This window comes from Cyanistes caeruleus, chromosome 7 (genome assembly GCF_971803275.1).
Source record: "Cyanistes caeruleus chromosome 7, bCyaCae1.hap1.1, whole genome shotgun sequence".
NCBI classification, from domain to species: domain Eukaryota; kingdom Metazoa; phylum Chordata; class Aves; order Passeriformes; family Paridae; genus Cyanistes; species Cyanistes caeruleus.
In genome coordinates, this window is record NC_141707.1 from 30,088,699 (window position 1) to 30,111,556 (window position 22,858).

Sequence of the window (22,858 nt, forward strand, 5' to 3'; positions counted from 1 at the left end):
TGGCTCCCTTCAATTCAATGGAGCTGTCTATCAGCAGTTGTTTAAATGGAGAAGTAGTGACACAGAAAACCTTACTTGAGACTCTCCTGGGAGCTGGAGGAGGAGCGATCCGACTGCGGCAAGGACACGATGCTGTCAGAGTTCTTCAAATGGGACTGCAGGGCCTTCTGGTAGGAAGACTCCAAGGTGTGGTACAAATGCTCTGCCTCTCGGCTGAAGTGACTGTGGAAACCCCAGTAGCACCTGGAAAAGACACACAGAGCTGTGAACACACCCTTGTCATGTTTAGGGGATTGTGACACAAAGGTACAGCCAGAGCCCTTCTCACTATTCCCATTAGTGGGCTCATTAGCCCAGTCATTTCAAGTACCTACTGCCCTGACACATTTAAGACAAGCAGCTTTTTCAACTATTGTATTGCTCAAACAGCTGCACAGAAGACAAACCAAATGAAAGAACCATTTGGTGCATTTGTTGTAAAAAAAGGAGTAGCCAACAAAGCTGTATTAGGGAAGAAACCCTCACCCCTCCAGCTGTCTACTGTACATGGGAGACTGCAGGCCTACCAGACTGACACTAGTTTGGGACTGGGTGTGCAGTAGCTACTTCAAAAACATGCCAAAGGCAGAACACACATGAATGGGCCTGATTCAGGAAAGCACCAGCTGCTGTTTTCTTCCTTAAGTTTAACCAACAGCTCTCAAAGAATGCTGCAGAGACATGTCTCTGTACTGAGGCTGCTGCCTGTCTTTTTGGGGAAAAAAAAGAACAAAAACCAAAAACAAGCAAAAGGAAAGAGATGCTCACACAGACTTCAAATCAGTGCCATGATGAAAATAAAAGAGCATTTTAGGATGAGGGAAGAATTCCTCTATGGTCCAAACCTCCTGGCTGATGGCTAAACACCATTCACTCTTGGGGCACAAAGGAGATGAAGACTCTTAGTACTTTTCAGAGAGCAACTAATGGGCAATTTAAGAGTAAGATCATTAGCTCAAGTGAATCAAGAATTGTTTGTGTTTGTGCCAGTCCTCAGAGAAGCCACATGCATTCTCACATCACAAGAAGAAAACAAATTTCTGTCTTGCAATCAGCCACACTGCTATTTAATAAACATGGGGAGAGAGAATTAAGCATGCTCTCTAAAGGCCCATGCCATTCTCCTTGCTGTCTATTCAGCTTAACTAGTCACCTGCTGTGAAGTCTCAGTGACTACTGTAATTTTCAGTGATGGACATACTGCCTTTGAAAAGGATTTAAGCAGTCCTACTGTGAAACATCACTGCTTAAAACACAGCATTTAGATTAATAAAATTTATTGTTCATTGTTTTCACATTTTACACCATCCTCCTTCTGCAGAAAAACATTCCTGTAGTGTTCTGTTCAGAAGAGCATGATCCTGGTACACCAGCATACTTCCACAAGTATGATCATATTAATGGAAATGTGTAAGATCTTCAAAATAATAAAATTAATTGCAAATACTAAAATTTCCTATAGATACACAATTATTATTTTTTTTAATTTCATAAAATACTACCTTAATTTAGGATACCATTTAGCAGTGTACTAGCACAAGGACTTTTATCTCAAGAGTAGAGAATAACAATAGAATACGCTACTTCAGTGGGATGGGACCTGTAAGAAACATCTAGTCCAGCTGCCTGGCCAATTCAGAGCTGACCAAAAGTTAAAACTCCATTATTAAGGACATTGTCCAAGTGCCCCTGAAACAGGTTTGGGGCATTGACCTCCTTTCTAGGAACCCTATTCCAGTGTGTGATCCCCTCTCTTGGTATAGAAATGCTTCCTGATGTCCAGCCAGAAGTTCCCCTGGCAGAGTTTTAAAGCATTCCCATGTGTCTATCACCAGATCACAGGAAGAAAGGACCAGCACCTCCCTCTGTTTCCTCTCCTCAGGAAACCATACAGAATGGTCACCCCACAGCCCCTCTTTCTTCCACCAACTGGGAAGTCAGGAGAATGTCCAGTCAGAATCTTGACTGGATTTTTGTCTCAACCATGCAATACCACTAACTCACAAAACAGGGGCAAAGAAGGGGAGGAAGAGACACTAACAACAGCTTCCACTTACTTTCTTGCCTCTATCCTGGCTTCAGAGTCTGCATCATGAATTCCCTTCTTTATAGTTTCAGCTAACACTGATATGTGTCTGAAATAAGAAAGAAAATATTATCCAGCAGTTCAGAAAGAAATCACACACTTATGAAAAAATGACTAATTTGATTTTGCCTTGGTTTCTGAAAACAAACAGTTCACCACATCCTTTCATTTCCATCAAGGATCTTTTGTGACCTTTATTTATTTATTCTTCCAAGTCAGTTTTATTTCATCCACACTGCTGTCTAGGAAACAGCAAGCAGCATTCTTCATAGATCTTTACTTAGCTATCCAAACTGCCTGGATTCAAGAATAGACTCCTAAACCCTAAATAGTCTTGTGCAGTCTAGGGCTAAGAAAATTGTGTCCCAGTCTCTCCTCGCACAATTACTTTAACTGGTCACAAGTTTGAAGTAATGTAAAAGTCTCAGAAGCTCCTGATAAGACATGCAGCAGACTTCACCTCATTATTGCACTTTCGGGTACAAAAGGGAAAAAAAAAATTAAACAAAAATTACTGAGTTCAGGGATTTGCTCAGCCAGGTTTTCCAAGGTTGGCACGGGAGACATACCAAACTCTGATGGAACTACAGAACAAATGGTGTATCTACATATTGGGTGGCAAAAACATCTCTACTACAGCCACCTAATATAACCTTCTTTCCTAAATGATCTTTTCTCCAGAATGATCCAGAAAATTATCTCCTTCTCCCCAGATAAGTAGGAGAGAACAAATCCACTTGTATTCAGAACTTACCTTTCTAAGGAGTGCGTCTGCCACTCCTGCAACAGCAAGTCTAAAAATTCAAAGCAGCGCCTGAGAGGAGAGAGAAGACATGCTGAGTTTAAGTTAATTGGGGCACACTGGCTTTGCATACCTGACTCTGAATAACAGCCATCTTTGCTTAGGAAGCTTTTTGGGCCATCAAAATTCAGTGTTGACCCCAATAAAAATATCAACGGCTTAAAAAAAATTAATAAACAGTCTGAAGTATTAATTGGAGGCAGCTTGCTATAGAGAAGCCTGAAGAGATGGATTGTCATAAAACAATCCTGGAAGCTTCCTTTTTAATTTAACAGGATACAGGCCTAGAAGATTGACACTGATACTCTGTACCTGTTAGTCCAGGGTTCACACAGAAACCTCACAGTTAGCCTCACATGGGGACAAACCCTTCTGATCTTAACCTCCCTTCCTTACTTCAGGAATCTTAAGGAACAAGTGTGCTGAAATGTGTTCAAGGTTTGTCACCAAATACAGCAACCACAAAGCCCTTCCTTCTGTCTAACCCCAAAAGAAACAGTTAAGGTATATGGAGGAAGCAAGAGTCTGCCAGTGAGGTAGTGGACTGAAGCACTTAAAATCTAAGTGCAGACAGGACCATTAGACCATTCAGTCCAGCTTCCTTTCCAGATGATGCTTTCATATAAGACTGATTTACTGGCTCAAAGAAAACAAGTCACTGTAACAGCCAGCAGTGGGCAATAGGAACGTGACTGTAAAAATGCCAAAATAATATGTTATAACAACACATAATGACAATTAGTTTAAAAACCATTTCTCCTTGTGGAAAAACACCTTTTCCTCTCTGAAGTGATGCAGTTTATACGGAACAGCTGACTTTGAATTTGAACTCAAATCATGGAGACGTATGAGATTCCTGTTATAATAAGTAAGTGTGTTTTCAACTCTTTTCCCAAACAACAGCAAATACATTCACATTTTCAGAAAGCACCTACTTCCTAGTAAAAACCAGTAAATGCAAACTAAATTCTCACCTTCTAACTGCAACAGACTTGGAGGTACAATTACTGGTTATGATGGGTATTAACCGAGGGATGTGCGTGTGCTGGAAGAAAACAAGAACAGGAAAAAATCTTTACACAATTCCACAGAATGAAAGACTATCTCCTTCAGCCACCTGAGCTCAATGTTCAGATCCTTATTGTTGCTCAGTTCTTAAAAACAGAACTGCTAGATAAAGGAACACTAACAGATATACACAAATTTTTAATATTAAAAATATTTTACAATTTATCAGCTAAAATACCTTTAACAGACACTTGACTTTCTTCTATAATGACACTCTCTAGTGAGTCAAGGAGTTGGAATCACTGTGGGAGGATCTAAACTGCCAGTGGTGACAACTTGAGAGACATGAGGCTACGTAGAGCTTAGCCAATGAATCACTAGGCAGAAGTCACCACTGAACTAACAGATTTGAGAAACAAGGACAGTCTGTGAGGTATTTTAGAGCATAATTAAGAGGATGAGTCTGTGTTGCAAGGATTGTCTAAAACCCTTTCAAAGAAAAATGTTTGCTCAGCTCTTAGAGGGATGGAAATATCTTGCCCTGCAAAACAAAACATTTCCCCAACTATTCTGGCAGAGCTTAACAAGCATCATCTGTACAAGGCTGCACAACATCTGAGACAGCCAAGCCCAGCACTATCAGAAAAGTAGATTAGGCACTTAATCTTATTTTCATTGCAGCAGCACTCATATTTCATCAGAAACACTGCAGTGTTCAGAAATTATAACACTGTTCTCTTTTGATGCATACTTACTCGAATGATTAATCTAACTGCTACAACACCAGAAGTGGCCATGACTTTGGCACTATTTGGAATTAGATTAAAAATTGTTGGCATGATGGCTTCTGCCCCATGGTCAAACTTGTTTCCCAGAACTGATGACAAATGTCTGAAAAACAGAATGAAGTCATGCTGGTAAGTGAGCTGAAGATAAAGCGAGTCAGACTTGTACAGAACATCTGACATAAGCACATCTGACATCTCAATCTTTGCAACTGTCACCTCCTTTCCAACTCCAAACGACAGATAACACCTTGTTTCAAAAACAGTTCCTTTCCTTTCATTTCAAACTTGTGTCTTATATTCATCTGAACCCTAAGAAACAGTAAGGTCAGCATAAAATAAAGTAACTAGCACAGCTAAAAATTTATTATCAAACAAATGGGATCAAGGTGATAGAATATTTTTTGTTAGTTTATATTATAACTTCTCTGAAGCTCCCTATTTTGCCTTAATATGTACATATTTTTTTTAAAAAAAATGTCAGAAACACTGCAGCACACTTTTTCTTGAGGTATTTCACATAGGATAGACCATCAGATATAAAAACTAGCTCAATCTGAACCAGAACAAAACAAACATTTTCAGCTTCATTGTTTAATGCTTCCCTACTTGTGCATGAAGGCATGGCTTGCTTGTTCATTCTGTGTATCCCACATCAGCACTGTTTATTACTCAGGAACACAGCTTGGCACAATTACAATTAGTGACCTACATGAAACAGATGCAGAAAAATCACATTCTACCTTTAACTAGCAACACAAGCTACATCCTAACTGTGTTTTAACCAGCATCTGTTCCTCTTCTTCTACATCATGTTTCAAACACACATAGAAAATAAACTTACCCCAACGTGATGCAAGCCTCTCGTACGACTTGAGACCGCAGGTCTTTAGCGGATAATTTAAATGCTCCATCCAAAAGTCTTAAGTGTTGGAAGAAGTTATCATATTCTGCAGCTCCAGCCAAAAGTAAGGAACGGATTTTTTTCAACTGTTAGGAGCATAAAAGGAAACAGTGACCATTAATGAGCAGCAAATGTAAGGACAATTATGTTCAGGACCAATACCTGGTTCCAGGTTTCTTGTGCAATTATTCATCAACATGAACTGATGAAATTGATTCTTGATGTCCAAGTAATTTTATTATTTCATATCTTATATTCAATTCATGGTTAGTTAACAAACTAAGTACAATAAGCAAAACACCCTTGCTAACTTACAGAAATCCACAAGTGTTGCATACAGCTACTCAAATTATATAGTTAATAACCCAAACAATATATTTTAAACCAATATATTTTAAACATTCTCCTTTTTTCACCTATTTACAGCAGTTTCTAATGTTGAGGCAATCTCACAGCTGACTCTTGCATTAAAATGGTATCTAGACTTACAGGCCATGGTTCTCACCCAGGCCTGGGTAATACTGACTTATATTCAGAATGTGTCAATTGACTTCATTAAAACAGTTATCTGGCTCTAGCAGAAGTGGAACCCTGACCTCATCAAAATGGGAAATTTCCTATTAATATTAAAGGGACCACCATCTCATCCTACAGACAATCCTCTGACACCTTCACAGGCCCTCCCGTGCACCAATGCATCTACACATGGCCTCGATTTCAGCTCCCTGTTACTCAGTACAGAAATAAAACTAAACAGAAGTAAGCTGAATTAGCCCTGTCTGCCTCTCAGATCTGTAACACAGGGTTTGACAGACAAGGCAAAGCTGCTACACCAGTGATGAAAGTCTACTGTGTAGACAAGACCATGCATCTATTTGTATCATGAAAACATAGCTCACCTCAGTAAATAATACTCAATCTTGACATGCATATAGCATCCAATTTTCCACTTCCACACTTCCCACAGTTATATTTATTCAAAACTTAACCATGCACATTCCTGCTGAATTATTTTACACCTCCCTTTTGCAGGAGTATAAATAAGTTCTCTGTAAGCAAAGTAATTTTCTGCCTTATCAGGTAAGTTTTAAGATATTCTGAATAAGACTTGATACTTTGATTTTAGCACCTACTAGCAAATTTCTAGCTTTGCACCTGGATTTGCTGCACAACTTCCAGTTCAATCTGATGCTGCGTCAACAGACTCTTGTATATCAAATAGCAGTTCCCTCACAAATGCAGCTTAAATTCAGTCTCACAAGGAAACATTTGCCTCAAGTTTGGGGGAACATTACAGGTGCTCACCACTAAAACTACATTCCAGCCTTAGTCTGAGGTTCTCCCAAGCACCCTCAGTGGGATTAAGCTCAGTGTAGAAAAAGATTCTATTACCAGAGATCCTATCTAAATTCACTACTTACCGCAGAAACTCTCTGTTCCCAGTCATGTTTGTCATCTGATAGTATCTCTCTGATCTTGTTTATGGATTCCTCAAGATCCCGGCTGGAATAAATCTACAAATTGAAATACAGAGTAGCACTGTAATACAAGATTTACTCCATCACTTCCCAACTACATTCTTATGGCCTTTGCTCCTCAATGCTTAAACATCATGTGCTAGCCTTAGACACAACTGGCTTTGCATAATGCTCAGAATTTATACCCATTGTCTGCAACAAAGAATTTAGAAATTATCAGAAGATGATTAAAGGATCATATTTTATTATTTTACTATAGCTTCCTGCAGCTACTAATGGCTGTAATAATCAAAACCTACAGAAGACCATGAGTGGACACATGCTGTTCAGCTGTCTCAAATATCAAGCTCCAGTGAAGGAGATGGGATACTTGATGCATCTCAGCTATCCAGCTAAATCAGCAAACACACATGGTCCAGTTGTCACACTCACAACAGCCATCCCTGAGAACAAGTCACCTTTACAGCTTTCAGTTCCCAGAGGGTTTCCCATAAATTACTGGCACACCCCACCATTTAAAACTTGTTTCCTTTCAACCTCTAACCTGCTTCCCCCTTAAAGATTTGCCAACACCACAATGAAGCACAATCTGTCAGTGATTAGCATGAGATACTATATCCACCTTCTGCTTTTTAGTACAGCATGGTTTAACAGATAACTACTTACCTGAACTGTTGGGACATCTTCAAATGCCTTAATGAAGTCTTCTTCATCCACAGCACCTGCTCCCTCTTTGGCTGCTGACACACAAATAAAAAAGCCTTTTAAATCTTGTTATCAAAAAGAGAATCAATTAAGAAACCACAAGCTACCAAGGCACTTAATCAGGAGAAAGTTCACTACCCATGCAGCCTGGGAATGCTGCAGATGTAATGAAAGCAGAGGCAGGGAAATTCAATGCCAGGCACTGGCGAGACATTCATGGCATCCTTCAACTCATAGGCACAGAGGGCACATTAGGGAAGTCATTACAGTAGTCACTCAACAGTTAGGGGGCACAGTCTGAAAGATGAAAGGGAATACTTACTTTAATTATATGGGAGACTATTTTAAAGGATTTAATCCCATCTATAATAGATGAAGGTGGAGATCTGACAGGTGCACAAACAGACGAACGTTAAGGAAGATAAATAGTCTCTGGAATACTAATCAGATTAGAGACTGTCTGATACAGGGAACTTTCTCTCTTTCCCTAGGACACATATAGAATTAGAGATACACATAGAATTATTGCTAACATTCAGAATGACTGCTCAGTTTTCTTTCTGCACCTTCATTACCAGCAATGCCCAAAGATCTTAGGAGAAAGCCAGTGTATCAGGTTTAGACTGCAAGGGCTGAAGTCTGGCATGTAGCTATAAGCAGTCTCAGTTCAGATAGAGCTGGAACTACAAAGGCAAAAATCTACACACTGGAGCACCAATATGATTTACTCACAACTCACAGTTGCAACCACACAGGTGCAACCTTTCACAAAATGCAAAATAAATTATGGGGATGTGGTGATTGCTTGGAGATTCATCCTACCAGACTTCGGTTGTGGTACGTGGAGAACGTAGACAGAATGACTGAATATGGAAAAAATTGTTACTGGATTCTGGGGGCCAGTTTGGAAGTGCTTGCAAGAAGCTCAATATGAACACTGTCAATACTTCACAGACACATCAATCTGTACAGGTTTTTGGCTTACTTGAGGACTTGGAGCCCAGAGCTGCAGAGCCAAGTCTGCGGGTAGTGCCCATCCCAACTCTGCGTGAGTTTGCAGGGGCCTTTGAAGATGTAGAGGAGCTGGCTGAGGAAGGTCTGTTCCCATCCACGGAGTCTTCATCATCAAAAATTTTATCTGCCAAGAAACCACACTCAGCTGTAAGTCCAATAAAGTAAAGGGATGTCCCAAGGAACATGCCCATATTATGGCAAGCATGTTACATTTTTCAGCCTGCTCTGACAGTCCTCATCTCAGCAGTGTCCTCATGCTTAAAAATCCAGTAAGTTGTGAAATACCACCAGCTCAGTGAAACTAATCTTTCACTACTGCAGATGAAAAGAATGAACTTTGAATCTACAGCAGAAAGATGCAAGTCCCAGATAATACTTGAGGCGTTGACAGTCTGCATCTCTCACATTTATGCCTCCAAGAGCTCTTTTAACATGGACTGTAGTGAAAGTAAGACGACAAGCAAATGCAAGATCCAAGTGTGGAGGGGACAAGCAGCAGAGGCTGCCCTGCCCCACCTGCCAGCTGCTTGCACCAGACCAAGGATAAACAGCATCACCCAAGAAAGTTCACATGGCAACACCCACATTGTTGATGAACCACAGACCATTAATCACAGAGCCATCTGGAGGTACAAATCCCCTTTAACTCTTTAAACTAACACCAGAGATTCCTTATAAGGAAATACCAAAAATGTCCTCAAATTCATAAAAACATAAATGTAAGGTGCATTAAACCTTATAGAACCTTCTGTGTACATTCAACTTTAGCCTCTACCACCAAACATGAACATAAATTAACTAAAAACTACAGCCCCTTTGAATCTCAGTCAAGGTCACTTCAATTCCAAAGGACTGCTTATACTGCAGTTTTACACAGATTAGCTAATTCACTTGAAAAAACAGCCTTAAGTTGAAAGGTGACAAAGCAGTTGGGCAGCTGATATAGATGGAACACGTAATTATCAAGGCCAGAAAGCCAGCTCAGCCCCCATCAGTCAGCTTCTCCACATGAACATTTCATTTAAGATTTGAGACCTTCTTCATGTCCGTCCCTCTCCAACAGCCCAAGGTACACATCCACTCTCCACCAAATTAGCAACAATTCCTTCACAATTTTCACTTGGCAAGAAGTCAAGCAGGTGCTTTAATCCATCCCTGCTCAGGAAAGCATCAGGGAACACCTAGTAACAAATACAAGCTCCTAGCTAGACACTAATGAGTGAAATTCAATATAGGCTGGGCTTTCTGAATATAAAATAATGACAACCTCGTAACAGTTAGGCATAGGCATATTCTAGGGGAGGCAAAATTGTTCTCAGCTCAACCCCTTTCAGTTTTCTCTGACCTAAGTGGCACCGGCTTATTAGCAGCTGGACAAGGGAGAAGTGTCATGGATCATCTAAAAACCTACACACTCCAGTTTTGATATGCACATGATGCCATACTCCAATCACAACTCAATACTGACACAGCAGGTACACAAAAGCATCCAAAAAGTTTTAAAAGGTGGGAAAGGAAATCTCTCCTCTTGATTTGGATGTTCAAGATGTCTTGGAATATGGGAAAAGGCTAGGGGAAAAAAAAACAACTCTAAAGGAAAGGGGTAAAATAAGAACTGGTACTTGTACTGTTGTTCAGGAATAAGTGAACAAGGCAAAAGTGAACACAGGAACTTTAACTTGGACAATTTCAGGTCACACAGCTAAAGAGAATATAAGACACAATTAGGATGTGGGCTGTCTGAAGGTAGCCATCGAGACCGAACTATTGACACCAGTCTTGCTCTGACATATGTAATTCAAAAATAATTTGAAAAGAGCTCAGGGAACAATCATGAGAATGATTAAAGGATTAGAAAATATGTTTTTAATTCAATTAAATGAAAATTCTCTGCAAGAGATTGCTTACTCCAGCCAGATTCTAATAAGTTGCTTGATTATATTCTGTGTTAACACAGCCGCTGAAGATTTCTTAACACAGTTTTCCAATGTAATTTATTATTATTGTTTCTCATCTAATAGAAAAATATACAACAAGGCAACTGGCTGGAGGTTAAAAACAAATTCAATTGAGTTGCCTCTTTTTTCCTCTCTTCACCCCTGCTCCCCCCTCCATTTTTTGCAATAATCACAGGGCTGACCCTCTGTGAGGTTAGGAGGTGCATCATCCAGTGAATTCTACCACAAGCAGTTCTTAAAAAAGCAAAATTGATTTTTTTTTTCTCCCCAAAAGACACAGTCTAGTTCTAACAGAAATTATTTCAAAAACACTGGTGTGAGTTGCACCAAGGTCAGGGCAGATCAAAACAGGCTTTAAAATGTGTAATCTCTGAAGCTTCTAGGACAAGGTTTAAGTGATTCAGAAAGACCTGCACAGCCATTCAATCCAAAAACTTATAGCAAAACTTGTCCCAATTGTACTTATTTCAAAAACTCCTAAAATATTTAGCAACCTATTATTTGACATATGTGTACTTGCAGCCAGGAGAAAGTCAGTCATATTAGAAACAAAAGATACTTTTACTAGTTCATAACCTCTTTCACCTGGTAATAAAATGCTCCATCAGCTGCATTTCAGGCTATCTAGGTGCAGCATTAGTTAACTCACTTGCTCTTCTATATGCATTTTTAAAGCCTCAGCCCTCTGAAAGAAGAGGGTGTGGTTTGCTATTTCATGTAATAATAACTAAAAAATCCAGATATTAAAAGCATTGCATTCCTGTAGCATTTCAGCAAGTAAACAGACTATCATTTATTTCTAAAACAGGCTTTTCTGAGCATCAGCAAAAATACAATACTCCACAAATCAAACCAGCTCGCCCACAGTTCTGAGGATGACTGGATTACAATCACATCTTCCTGTTTATTAAGTCTGCAAACTAAGCACTACAATTTATCAAACCAGAATATCCCTTCAATAATCCAACAGCATTTTCTCATCTGAGCAGTGCAGAATGACAGCACCACGTACAGAACTGCACATCAAGTCTGCCAGCAGCACGTGTGCAGAACAGAAAGAGAAACAAAGAACAGAAAGGAACCTGGACACAGGAGTACAGAAAAGAACAGAAAACCAAGCTGCTATACATCATTGTTAAAAAACCCTCTTTTTTTTTGCCACCCATTGATTCCTGCTCATAATAATCATTTAAACTGGGTTTGTATTTTTCAGCGTATCTGCAAATGGCAAATTCAGCATGGGTGTAACTCTCAGGACACCAGCTGAGGTGCACTGAAGCGGAATCAGCGCCCCATTCTAACATTAAATAACCATTGATGTTCTCCCATCACAAGACATCCCCAGTGCTCATTTATAAGGACCTTACAGTACTCTCTGTCTAAGACATGCCCTTATAAAAGAGGCCTTTGTCTGCTCGCCACTCTGCTGTCTCGGAGACAGAGAGAAAACAATCTGCTTCACATTTTTCAATTCCTTTACATTATTTAAGAAGAAGAGAAAATTGCTTACAAGTACATATCCTTCTGCAAATAAGCTTCCTCAACATTCCTTCATATTTTCCATAGCGTGCCCAGATGTAAGAGTGCTTCACGGAGCGCCGCGGCTCTCAGTCCAGAACATAATCAATCTTTGCCCCTCGGATTCATTAAGCATGCTGTCTTCACACGTGGATTTAAACAGCCATGGCCTCTGTCCTCTCTCTACGGCTGCGGATCTGCACGATTTTTACCCATTTCAGCCCAGGAAACTTCGGTTCACTTCTAGGGAGGAAATTCCCTACTAGTGAGGGGAACCCAGGACAAATAATCCGGGATGAAGATGAGCTGAGTCTGCCTGGCTCGGCTGGCTTGCACTAGGAACCAGCCTGACTTTATCCCCTGGGAAGCGCTAACAGGAGCATCTCAACAGCTGTCATCATTTGTCCATGACGAATAAATTTAGTCATTATTCATTTTAAAACGTAACCCCTTCAGGTCTGGGCAAGGTGAAAAGTGAGGAGAAGAGGCTGTGCTAACTATACAGGAACCATGGTAAACAAGGGCCAGCGCTTCCCTTGCCTGCACCACCAGCCTGGGACCTTTTAAAGCAGTCTCAAATGTCCTTTCCAAAAAAAAAAGATGCTTTCTGCCTTTTAAAAACTTTAGGCTATTAGATTCAAATATTTTAGCTATTTGTTTGTAAGATTTTGAGAGGACAGCTACTCTGTAGTGATGACAGACTGGGAAGAGAGCTTCCTATCATATCTGTTCCTAACAAAGATGCCCCACTATGGTCTTCAGATTCAACCATGTAAATGACTAAACTTGTCCTGGGCCCACTGTGCCCACTCATCATCTGTTCCATTTCCAAGCATCAGAGCAGCTGAAATAGGCAAAATGGGTACCTCTTGCATGGATCACCTGCATTACTCTCAGAAAAATCCCTCTTTTAGGTGCAGACGAAAGTGGATGACACTAAAGGAACCTGCCTCCCCACAATTCCTATGGCATGCTCCACCAGGAGCTGACAGGTAGCTGCTAAAGCTGACAAACATTACAGCACTTCCAAATTCCATGCTCAACCTCTACTAGGTGGGCAAAGCCCAGCTCCCTGAAGATCTGAGTGCCCTTTCCAAGCCAAAACACACACCTGCAGAACTACTGATGCCAAAGAAAACAGGGTGTGTTCCTCTTTACTCCTTCCTGCCAGGCACAAGTCCATGAGCACTGGACCATATTTTCGAGACAGACACCCCTTTGGTATCTCAGCTCGTGCCCTCCCCTCCAAGGCAGCATCTGGTACCCCCATCTCCAGCTGTGACTTCTGTCTCACCCTCTGCTGGGTGTCCAAGGGAGACAGCTTCAGCTGAGGTTAGATGCCTCTTCCCATTAGCACACATGAAAACTGTACATAGCCTAGCTGCAAGCCTGTCCAACTCCAACACAGGTATTGTAGAGGTCTCTCCAGGAAAATGAGTTTATCAACCCACTAAAGATAAAGGAACATGTATGTGCTCCTCAGCAGAATTAAATGTTTAAAAACAAAGGAGTCACAGCTACAAGCAGAAGTACATAGGCACAGAACATCATTAAGGTTTCCTGCTTGGCTATCTCCCAGTGTCCCAGCTGCTCTCCCCAGCCCCAGACACAGCTCCTCCTTCCCACCCTCCACACCACGCAGTGTTTTGAGCCTTTCAAACACCACCCACTTGGGCTCAGTGACCCTGGTCAGTCCCCACAATGCCACCTGCCCCCCTCTCCCCCATCACATCCACTTATCCCAGGCCGACCCAGTCACCAGCTCCGTTCCCAGCCCACCCCTGCTGCTGCTCTTCTGGCACTATGTGCTGAGCCACCTCATCATCCTTCACAACTGGCTTTGGAGTCCCAAAAACCATGCATGAAGTGCTCCAAGGGCTCAGCAATGACAAGGATATACCTATCATCCAGTACCTTGGCTTTTTTTCTTTTATCTCGCATATATCACCCTCCTTAAACTAGAATCCACATCATTATGGGTGGGAGTTTTTCTGAGTAAGCTTTCAACAATGCAAATCTAGTCGATGTATTTGTGGCCATAATATATACAATGAACAACGTGGTTACCATCAGCCACAGGTAAGGTGGTGCTTAGAGAGCCAGGCCAAGATTTTAAGGCCAGGTAGGTGCAAAATGCTTTTTGCTCTAGTAATTCTTTTAACACCACATGCTTTTGTTTAATCCCAAATGCTTTGGTTTTCCCTCCTTAGCAAGGAAAGGAGACACTCATCATCTGGCTGCTGCCTTATTCTGTCTAATCACAAGCTAATGAACCTAATAGGTCTTCAACTTTCCTATCATAAAGGAAAAGAAGAATCCTCAAGGAAGTAGGACTTGGAATTGTCTTCTGCTCCAAATACATTCTATTTACATAGGCTGTTGTTCTAATACACATACTGCTTAGACCCAAGCACCTAACTACATCAATTTCAGAGTATTCAAGCCTGCCATCCCTCTGTAAGCAGAACAACATTTAGGCAGTAGAAATCATTAAAAAAGCACATTTCTGTTAGTGAGGAAACCTATACTTATTAACCTATAGTAACCTATACCCATCCAGTATGATAAAATTAACTTTACCAAACTGGTATGTGGAAATTGTTATACACTTTGACGTGACTGCATTCAACACCAGACTAGGCAAACACAATAACCATATGGAAAGTAAATTCCAACTTCAATCTGCAAGAATAAGCAATAGCCCTAGCAACATTCAAAATCTGCTCTCAGGGACTGGCCTGCTAAGTCGAAGAAAATTGTCCTGCAGAAGACTGATCTGAAATCATGCAACTCATGATGATTTAAGCTACTTTTCTGAAGGACATTATAATTTTCAATCCTGGAATCAGATTACTCCAATTTAAGATGTAGCTATGATGGATGACTGTGGGGATGATTGAGAAGAGGAGCTTTAAAGACTTGAAAACAAGAGACAAATAAAAAGGATTTAATGAGTCTGTTTACTTCAAAACACAACTTTTTAAACCATAATGTTGACAAGTATTAATGCCATCGCGTCAACAAGTCACAGCATGTCCCTTCTAATAGCTTCTATGAGCATTAGCACAACTAAGAACACAACAAACAAAAGTTTTAAGAAACTTCTGTTCATGAAACTAACACACTTGAAAACAGAGTTCTTAAGAGTTAGTGAAACTGTCACTTAGACAGTTTTCAGCCATATGAAAGTTTCCATTAGCTTTAAGTAGATTTAGAAAAGAGGCAGTACAAATGTTACATTCCTACAAGTTTTGTTAATTAAGTATCAATAGGAGACAATATAATAACTATGATACTGAGTGAAAGGGCACCAGCTCAAAAAGCCAAAAGAATTCACAAAAACATCAAAACCAGAAATAAATTCATTAAGAGCTAGGATTTGTAAGTTTCATCAATTACTTTACTACGGTTCACCTAAACAAGAATCATACACCCATGAGTGAGGAGCTGCAGAGACACAGCCTTTACCCCACACTGATGTAAAAAACAAATAGTTGAGAGACAGACGCAGACATGTACATAAGGCAAAATCAAAGTGGAGAAGAGAGAGAGAGAGATAAGGATTTACTTTCCTCAAAGTAATCCTTGGAAATACAATATTCCCACAGTGCTTTTTCCAGCCAGCCACACAGCCTTTCCCCCAGACCTCAAGAGCACCAGGAAATCCACAGTGCATACCTTGGAAAAACACACCCACCCCAAAAGCCCAAGCATTTACATAAAATTTCAATTTAAAGAGCTAAAGCAGCTTTTCCCTGCCCTGCACTTACCCCTGTGGCTGTCCAGAGTTTGGTCATTATGCTTTGTGGGACACTCACCCTCCATCTGCTGCCAGGCTGTCCAGACATCTCCCCAGCCCCCACAAACACCCCAGCCATTTCAGAGCCTGTTAAAGACTCCACACCAGGGTATTGCCTCTGTATTTCACTGCTGTGGCTTTCCCTGCTGTGTTTGGGGGTGCTGCCCCAGTGTTGTTCTGGACCCTTGAAACACCCTTTAAATTGCACCACCTTATTACTCCCTCCTCACTGCACTCTCATCAGCATAATCTTCAGAGATGAAAGACACAAAGTGGGTCCCTGAGCCCAAGAGATACCAATCAATGAGAAAGGCTGCTGATGCCGGGTGGCTCAGGGAGATCTTACAGAGTCAGAAAACACCTTTTGACAGAACTACGGGAATTAGCCTTGTCGCAGCATTCTGTCATACCCGAACTGCAGATAAAGCACACTATTTCCCACTTTAATATTAATCCTCTGTGCTGCACTGCAGTGGCAATGTTAAGATTTCGCCTCAGCCTTACTAGAGTTTAATTATTTATACAAATAATTATATAAAATAAAGTGAATTCTTCTGCCTTCATTCACAAGACAGAAAAATTCCATTCTGCAGAGGCACAGGAACTCCCTCAGGGGACACTTCCATACGCACACAGAGCAGGGCTGTATCAGGTCAAAGAGCAATCAATGAACCTTTCCCCTCCACCTCTGCATTTGCTGGAAATCTTACGGCAACAGCCTGAACTCCCTGTGTTTGCAGCAAGCAAAGTCAGGATTCAGGCAGCAAAGTGGGCATCAGCATCACCCAGCTGTGGTCATCCACACTACACCCCAGGCAACAGCCACCTTTGCCAGGTCTGTGGTCAGCTTTGCACAGTATTCGCTTTAAAAACTATATAAATGTGACGAAAAGGCGGAGTCATTCAACAAGAGCAAGAAGTACCTGTCATTATTTTAACCTGTGAGTAAACTGAAACAGAGCTGAGGGACATTCTCAAGGGTATGAAGATTTGAGGGCACTGCCAAAGTCTAGATTAAGCTCCATTCCTGAACAGTTTTTTGTACTGATCCCTTTCTCTTCCTCCTACTAAAGATGCAAGTAGGGCTAGAAATGTTTTCTTATTTCCCAGTATTATCTTCAAAACTGCTGTATGCCTATTCAAAAAAGGACATTTGCAAATGGCTTGGGAAAAGTAGAAATCAAATCACAACATATTAGAAAAAAATATTTTAATTTAGTTGTTTTTGATGATTGCTTGAAGCTTAGCCACACCTGAAATTGCGTTCTCTGTATTTCCCATGGTCGGTGCTACAGGAAAACAGCAGCCAAGATTAAACCAAGCTCCCAGGGAGACACCTGCTGGTCGCAGCCTGGGGCTGATTTGCCAAAACCTGAAGGAATAAGGAGATACCTGTGGAATCGATAGGTGATATTTTGTCTTGCCTGGACTACCTATACCCTATGTAACTTAATTAGCAGGCATACCAACAATATGAAGCCTTGAAGTGGACAGTGTTTTTCACCAGTGAAGGGACAGAAGCTCTATGTGCAGACAGGGCAGGTGACTCCAGACCACAGCCCAGGTCCAGATTTCCAGCTATTTGCACCATCTGCTGCCATGACATCACAGGGTGAGGCACTTCTTCAGCCTGCACTCCCCAGCTGGCATTCCCTTCTGAGGAGGCACAGATCCTTCTGCCTCCTCGGGCAATTATGACCAGTGCAGCTCACCTCGATGCTGACTGCCCCAACACCCATCATTGTCAACACAAGGAAATTACAGTTTCTACTGTTATCACTTATCGCTTCTTGAAGGGATACTCATTCTCTACACACACAGCACACCGAGGTAAAGCACTGACAACAAGCCTGCAGGGTTGTGTTGGGAAGGAAAGAGCATCCTGACAGTTTTAGGACGAAGCACTGTTAAAAAAAAAGACAAAGGCATCTTACTGCCTCCAGTTAAACAGAGCACATTGAGGGGGGGCAGAAATACTGCAGATCCCACTTCCAGCCACCAGAAACATCTGAAAAACCTGCTAATCCACACAAGTCCTGCAGCAGAAAGCTTTCTAGAGATATCTACAAGGAGATAAAAATGTCAAGCTGCAGCTTTGTTTCCTTTTGGGTTAAGTCTCAGAGGATAGCTGGGTCGGTGAAGTTAAACCAGTAAGCTGAGCTGAGGCACCTGGGGAAGCTGCAGAACCAGCCCTTTCCAGTACCTTCACTTAGGCTTATTTACAATCATTAACAGGGACATGTTGCCCAGCACCTCATGTATGCTCCTCCTGTGAGATGGTGGGGTATCCTAAACTTTCCAAGCAGCCACTTCTCAGCCAAGAAACAAAATAGGTGCAGTTATTCCAGAACAATGCAGGAAAAAACAAGGCTGTCAGCCTACAGCCTGTACAGTCATAGAAAACAGAAGCCTTCTGTCTCAAGGCATTATCTGCCTGGTTAAAGGCTAATGCAAGAACATGGATACTAAACTGGAAAAAACTGTACAGTGTTACACACATCAGTGACTCCCATCCAGAATGCCTGGCCTGATGCATAATTAATATACTTTAATTAGATGACCATTTAAAATACTGTCAAATGCTCAGTGGGAAATAATCACGAGATAAGAATGTCTTAGACTGAAGGTTGTTGAGACAAAAGAAAAACCACAGAAGGAAAACTAGGGAGCAACTACTTCCCAGCCTACATGCCTTTTAAGAAAGATTATCAACAAGTAAAACAGGCATGGCCAGCCTGATAATCAGGAATTTCTGCCATAAATAAATGCTTCATCTTTATAAAGATACACATTACTACAGACTGTTAAGACACATACATAAGCAGTTTACAGACAAGTTTTGTTTATCTAAGAATAATTCAAAGTTGAATTGTACAATCCAGGCTACGCTCTGTAGTCAGAAACAGTGGTCTGAGATGCCTCTGAGCTCCTGTCAATGGCTACTAAGTTCAAGAGTTGGCTCTGTGATCTCCACAGCATCCACTGCTGCTGTCAGCAAAGGAAAGGGGTGGGGAACCACACTTGTTGATGCTTCTCCGGACTATTCAGCAGCGCTGCCTGCCTGCCACAGCACTCTCCTGATGCACTGAAAGGCGCAAGTTTTTGCCTATTCCTAACTAATTAAAGTAGTACTTGGGAACATTCTTGTCTCCCCACCACTTTAATTCAGCTCCCTGAGAGCAAGCAGAGCTTTTGAGAAACTGCATGCACACAGGATCTTACAAACCATGCCTCAGCACCAGTACACCAGTACCAATGTTTGCAGCCCATGCCAGCTTTTGCAATGTCTACATGACTACATTCAAGTACAACCAGTGCTTAGAGCAGCAGCTCCTTAGAGCTGGTGAGAAATACCCATTCCCCACTCACATCACACTCATTTTGGCAAACACTGGCAGAGGGAAGCAATGGTTTCCTGACAATCAAGCCCATTTGGTTTTTATCCCCAGTGTCTCAAAGAGATAAACACAGTAAATGAAAAGCTCGCATTTCACGTTTCTCAGGATCATTAAAAATATAAAAATCCTATTGTATTTACTATTACGATCGTTCAAGACCACTGACTTCAATTAAAAATGTTTGGGTTTTTTTAAGATGCAGAAGCAGGAAGTAGTAGACAATATAAGGCAACTTTTAGTGAAAAAAATGCTTGTTCAGTAATTTTTAAATGGATGTTCACTGGCAATAACTTATAATACTACTCTGCACAGATTTGTGTATGATCTAGATAGGATTAGTTCCACTTTTTTGACACAGTGGAAAGAAAGGACAAGTACACATGAGGAATCTGACTCCAGATCATGCAGAAAAGTCAGAATTAGAGCACATGCCAGAAGATGTATCAGAGCATAGGATTTCCTTTATTTAATCACCATCACATTAAGCTAAAGTCTGTTTCCAGCTCTATATATTTGGGATGAAGGTGAATCCAAGCACAGGAAGAACTCCGCAGGATTTCTTTTTTTAAGTAGCTCATCTCAGATTTTCTTCTGTATGTTTTCAAGTGAGCATGGAGAGGTTTTAGTACATCAATTAGTAGCCTATTTGACAGATACTTCAGTACGGCATATGGTTTCCACGTGGTTGGCTAACCTAAAATAATCAGACTGATATTTAATTCAGCTTCAAATAAATATACAAGCACAGTCTGAATGCCTGATCGAAAGTGGAAAGCTCCAATTCTTGAGATACATCTGTTTCTTGGGCCTTTTTCACCCATCCTTCAAAGCCTCAGTTTAAGAAAACCATGGGCTCAAGGAAAAAAGTCTAGAGACATGGGAGAAAAGTGCTAAAACCAAAAATGTTTCACAACTGATGAAGTATTAAGAGTCAGCAGGGCTTCTGTTTTCCTGTTTCATCCACTCCCAAACACCTTTAAAACAAAAGATAGATGTATGTTCCTTCATACACATTCTTCCCCATAAAGAACCATCATTAGGTATAGCAAACAGAGCAGTCATACTCAAAGGGAGAAAAGCAAACAAAAAGGAAGAGTCAAGACACTACTGAAACTTTCCTTCCTTTTGTCATTAATTACTTCTGCCTACCAAACTTGATATTCATATTTCAGAGGAAACATGAAAGCCCGAGCAAGCAAGGGAACTTTAATGTGTTACAAAGAAGAAAGCATCTTTCCCAAAGTGCTTGCAAAATAAATAATGCAGTCATAGTGTAGATAAAAACAATTACTATTATTCAGACTTTATAAAAAAATAAGCACAAATACCCCCCTCCTTTTCTTTTAAAAGTTAAAGACATACAAGTAGTTGTGTCCTAATCAGTCTAACATAATCCTGCCCCACCCATTTTTATTTGGCCTCAGTCAGTGCTGCTGCTCACTTTTTCCCCATGGCTCAGCACCCTTTTTCAACCATCCTCAGGTCCCTGCACCTGGGTAGAACTTAAGCCCATCATCCAAACCATCCACCATGACTGAATGTTTGACTTAGTAATGGATTCTGATCACAGCTGATCATCTGACTTCTTTAGTAACCATCCTGTTTTCTTCCCACATACTGTGTGCACATAGAAGAATTCCACATCTGTTCTGTCCCAGAAAGAATGATGAAAAATCAGTTTTCCCACATAAAGCCGCTTACTGCATCAAATAACAATGTCAGTATCAAATAGGAAATTCAAACTGAAAAATCTGTTGTGACAGATCAGTAAAATCTTGATTAATCTCATCTGAACTCTACCAGCTTCCCTGCTGCATCTCCTGTACCACTTGACTCTAACTCCAAGACCATCTCACCCACAAGAAGAACTAAACAAAGGGACTAAGGACAGACTAGCTTTGACCTTAATCTCTTAGTTTTAATTAAGTTCAAAACTTGGCAAGAGGTGGTGAAGCTCTGAATAAACATTTACAAGCAAGCAGAAGATTTCCTCTGGTTCAAAGGCAACGTCTGTCAAGTGAAAACGAAAGATGAATTTGCCTCAGGACTCAGATGCACAATCAAATTATTGCTGCTTAACAAGTTATAAGACACCAGCTGAGCCAAAGTAAGAGCCCTTGAGATGCCTTTATACCATGGCAAGTGTAAGGTAATATAATTTAACTTAGCCCTAAAGAAAGAAAATTAAGCCAAGCAGAATCATTCACATTTATTACAAAGACTACGAACAGTAACCACAACCCAGTTAAACATCTTACTCTGGATCTACCCATTAAAGACTTCACAAAACAAATGCTGACCTAAATGGAACTGGAGACATTAAAAATCAAAGAAGTTCCCATGTAAGAGCTGGGAACGTTGATTGCAGAAAAAGCCTGGCACAGCCATTTCCACCACTATTGGGGGGGAAAAAGTCAAAATCACTCATCTTTCCTTAGTACTGACATCTTCTCACAGGTGATTCTGCCATGAGAAGCTGATGTGGAATAAGACTGAGACAAGGTGGTGAGCCTTGCTGGTTTAAGTCATTCCTCATTCAGAAAAGCTACTGAAATCATCATCACAGGATACTGAAACCCAACTGATTTCCATCTATATAGATTTCTGGTTTCAGACAGGCGCACTTGCTGCCTCCATATAAGACTTAAAAAGTCAACAAGTCAAAACTAAAAAGAAAACAACACTTTATTAATACAAAGAACCATTTTCTAAGCAGCTTGAGATCTGTCCTTTCCCTAAGGCAAGTCTGACTGGCACAGCGACTTTGTACATCCGTGACCCTGAAAGATCATTGCAATGATAATTCAAATGGACAAATTAGGTAGCAGCTTCTTCCCCCTTGTACTGATTTGTCTGTGCTGTAGAGAGCTACATCCCTTCATATGGATCATAATCAACCCAGGACAGACACTTACACTTTACTCCTAAACTGCAAGCTGTAAAGTGTAGTCCTTGTAAAGGCTCAGCTCCTAGAGGCAAGCTGTCCCTTTTCAGCAGGCTGCTTATGATATAAACACAGAAGTCACCAAGAGAACCACAGACTCCACTACACCGTGTTTCTCCTTTGTTAAATTGTAAAGATGAGCATAAATACACATGCTGAGATGAACTACTCTCATTTCAATTCTAGGATATACAATTCAAAACTAAAAGCTAAAACTGAGTAACTTAAAAAACTTACAAGGATTTTCACTACTTGCCTGAAACACAGATTACCTAACAGAAACAAAATCCAGATAACCAGAGCTCAGTATGATACTTGATGTGCTCTGCTTAAGTTAAAATTTGGGGAGATGAAAATAGGCTCTGAAAAGCACAGAGGAGAGGTAGAGATTAAATTTCTACAACACACAGAGAAGGACAG

General features: G+C 40.8%; 1 protein-coding gene across 47 annotated transcripts in view; it reads right to left on the reverse strand.

Annotated features, from left to right (window-relative positions):
* The window catches only part of CLASP1 (cytoplasmic linker associated protein 1), a 167,814-nt gene that overhangs the window by 77,778 nt on the left and 67,178 nt on the right, over positions 1 to 22,858 (reverse strand). For 30 of the 47 annotated variants that reach the window (XM_086897376.1, XM_086897399.1, XM_086897365.1 and 27 more), the window contains 9 exons: positions 8,793 to 8,945; positions 7,769 to 7,842; positions 7,046 to 7,138; positions 5,565 to 5,710; positions 4,691 to 4,826; positions 3,902 to 3,972; positions 2,880 to 2,939; positions 2,097 to 2,174; positions 76 to 243 (listed from right to left, as the gene is read on the reverse strand). In XM_086897376.1, coding sequence (XP_086753502.1) covers positions 76 to 243; positions 2,097 to 2,174; positions 2,880 to 2,939; positions 3,902 to 3,972; positions 4,691 to 4,826; positions 5,565 to 5,710; positions 7,046 to 7,138; positions 7,769 to 7,842; positions 8,793 to 8,945 — 979 coding nt within the window. The remainder of the gene's footprint in view (positions 1 to 75; positions 244 to 2,096; positions 2,175 to 2,879; positions 2,940 to 3,901; positions 3,973 to 4,690; positions 4,827 to 5,564; positions 5,711 to 7,045; positions 7,139 to 7,768; positions 7,843 to 8,792; positions 8,946 to 22,858) is intronic. The other 17 variants (XM_086897380.1, XM_086897368.1, XM_086897384.1 and 14 more) reach the window with 1 other exon arrangement.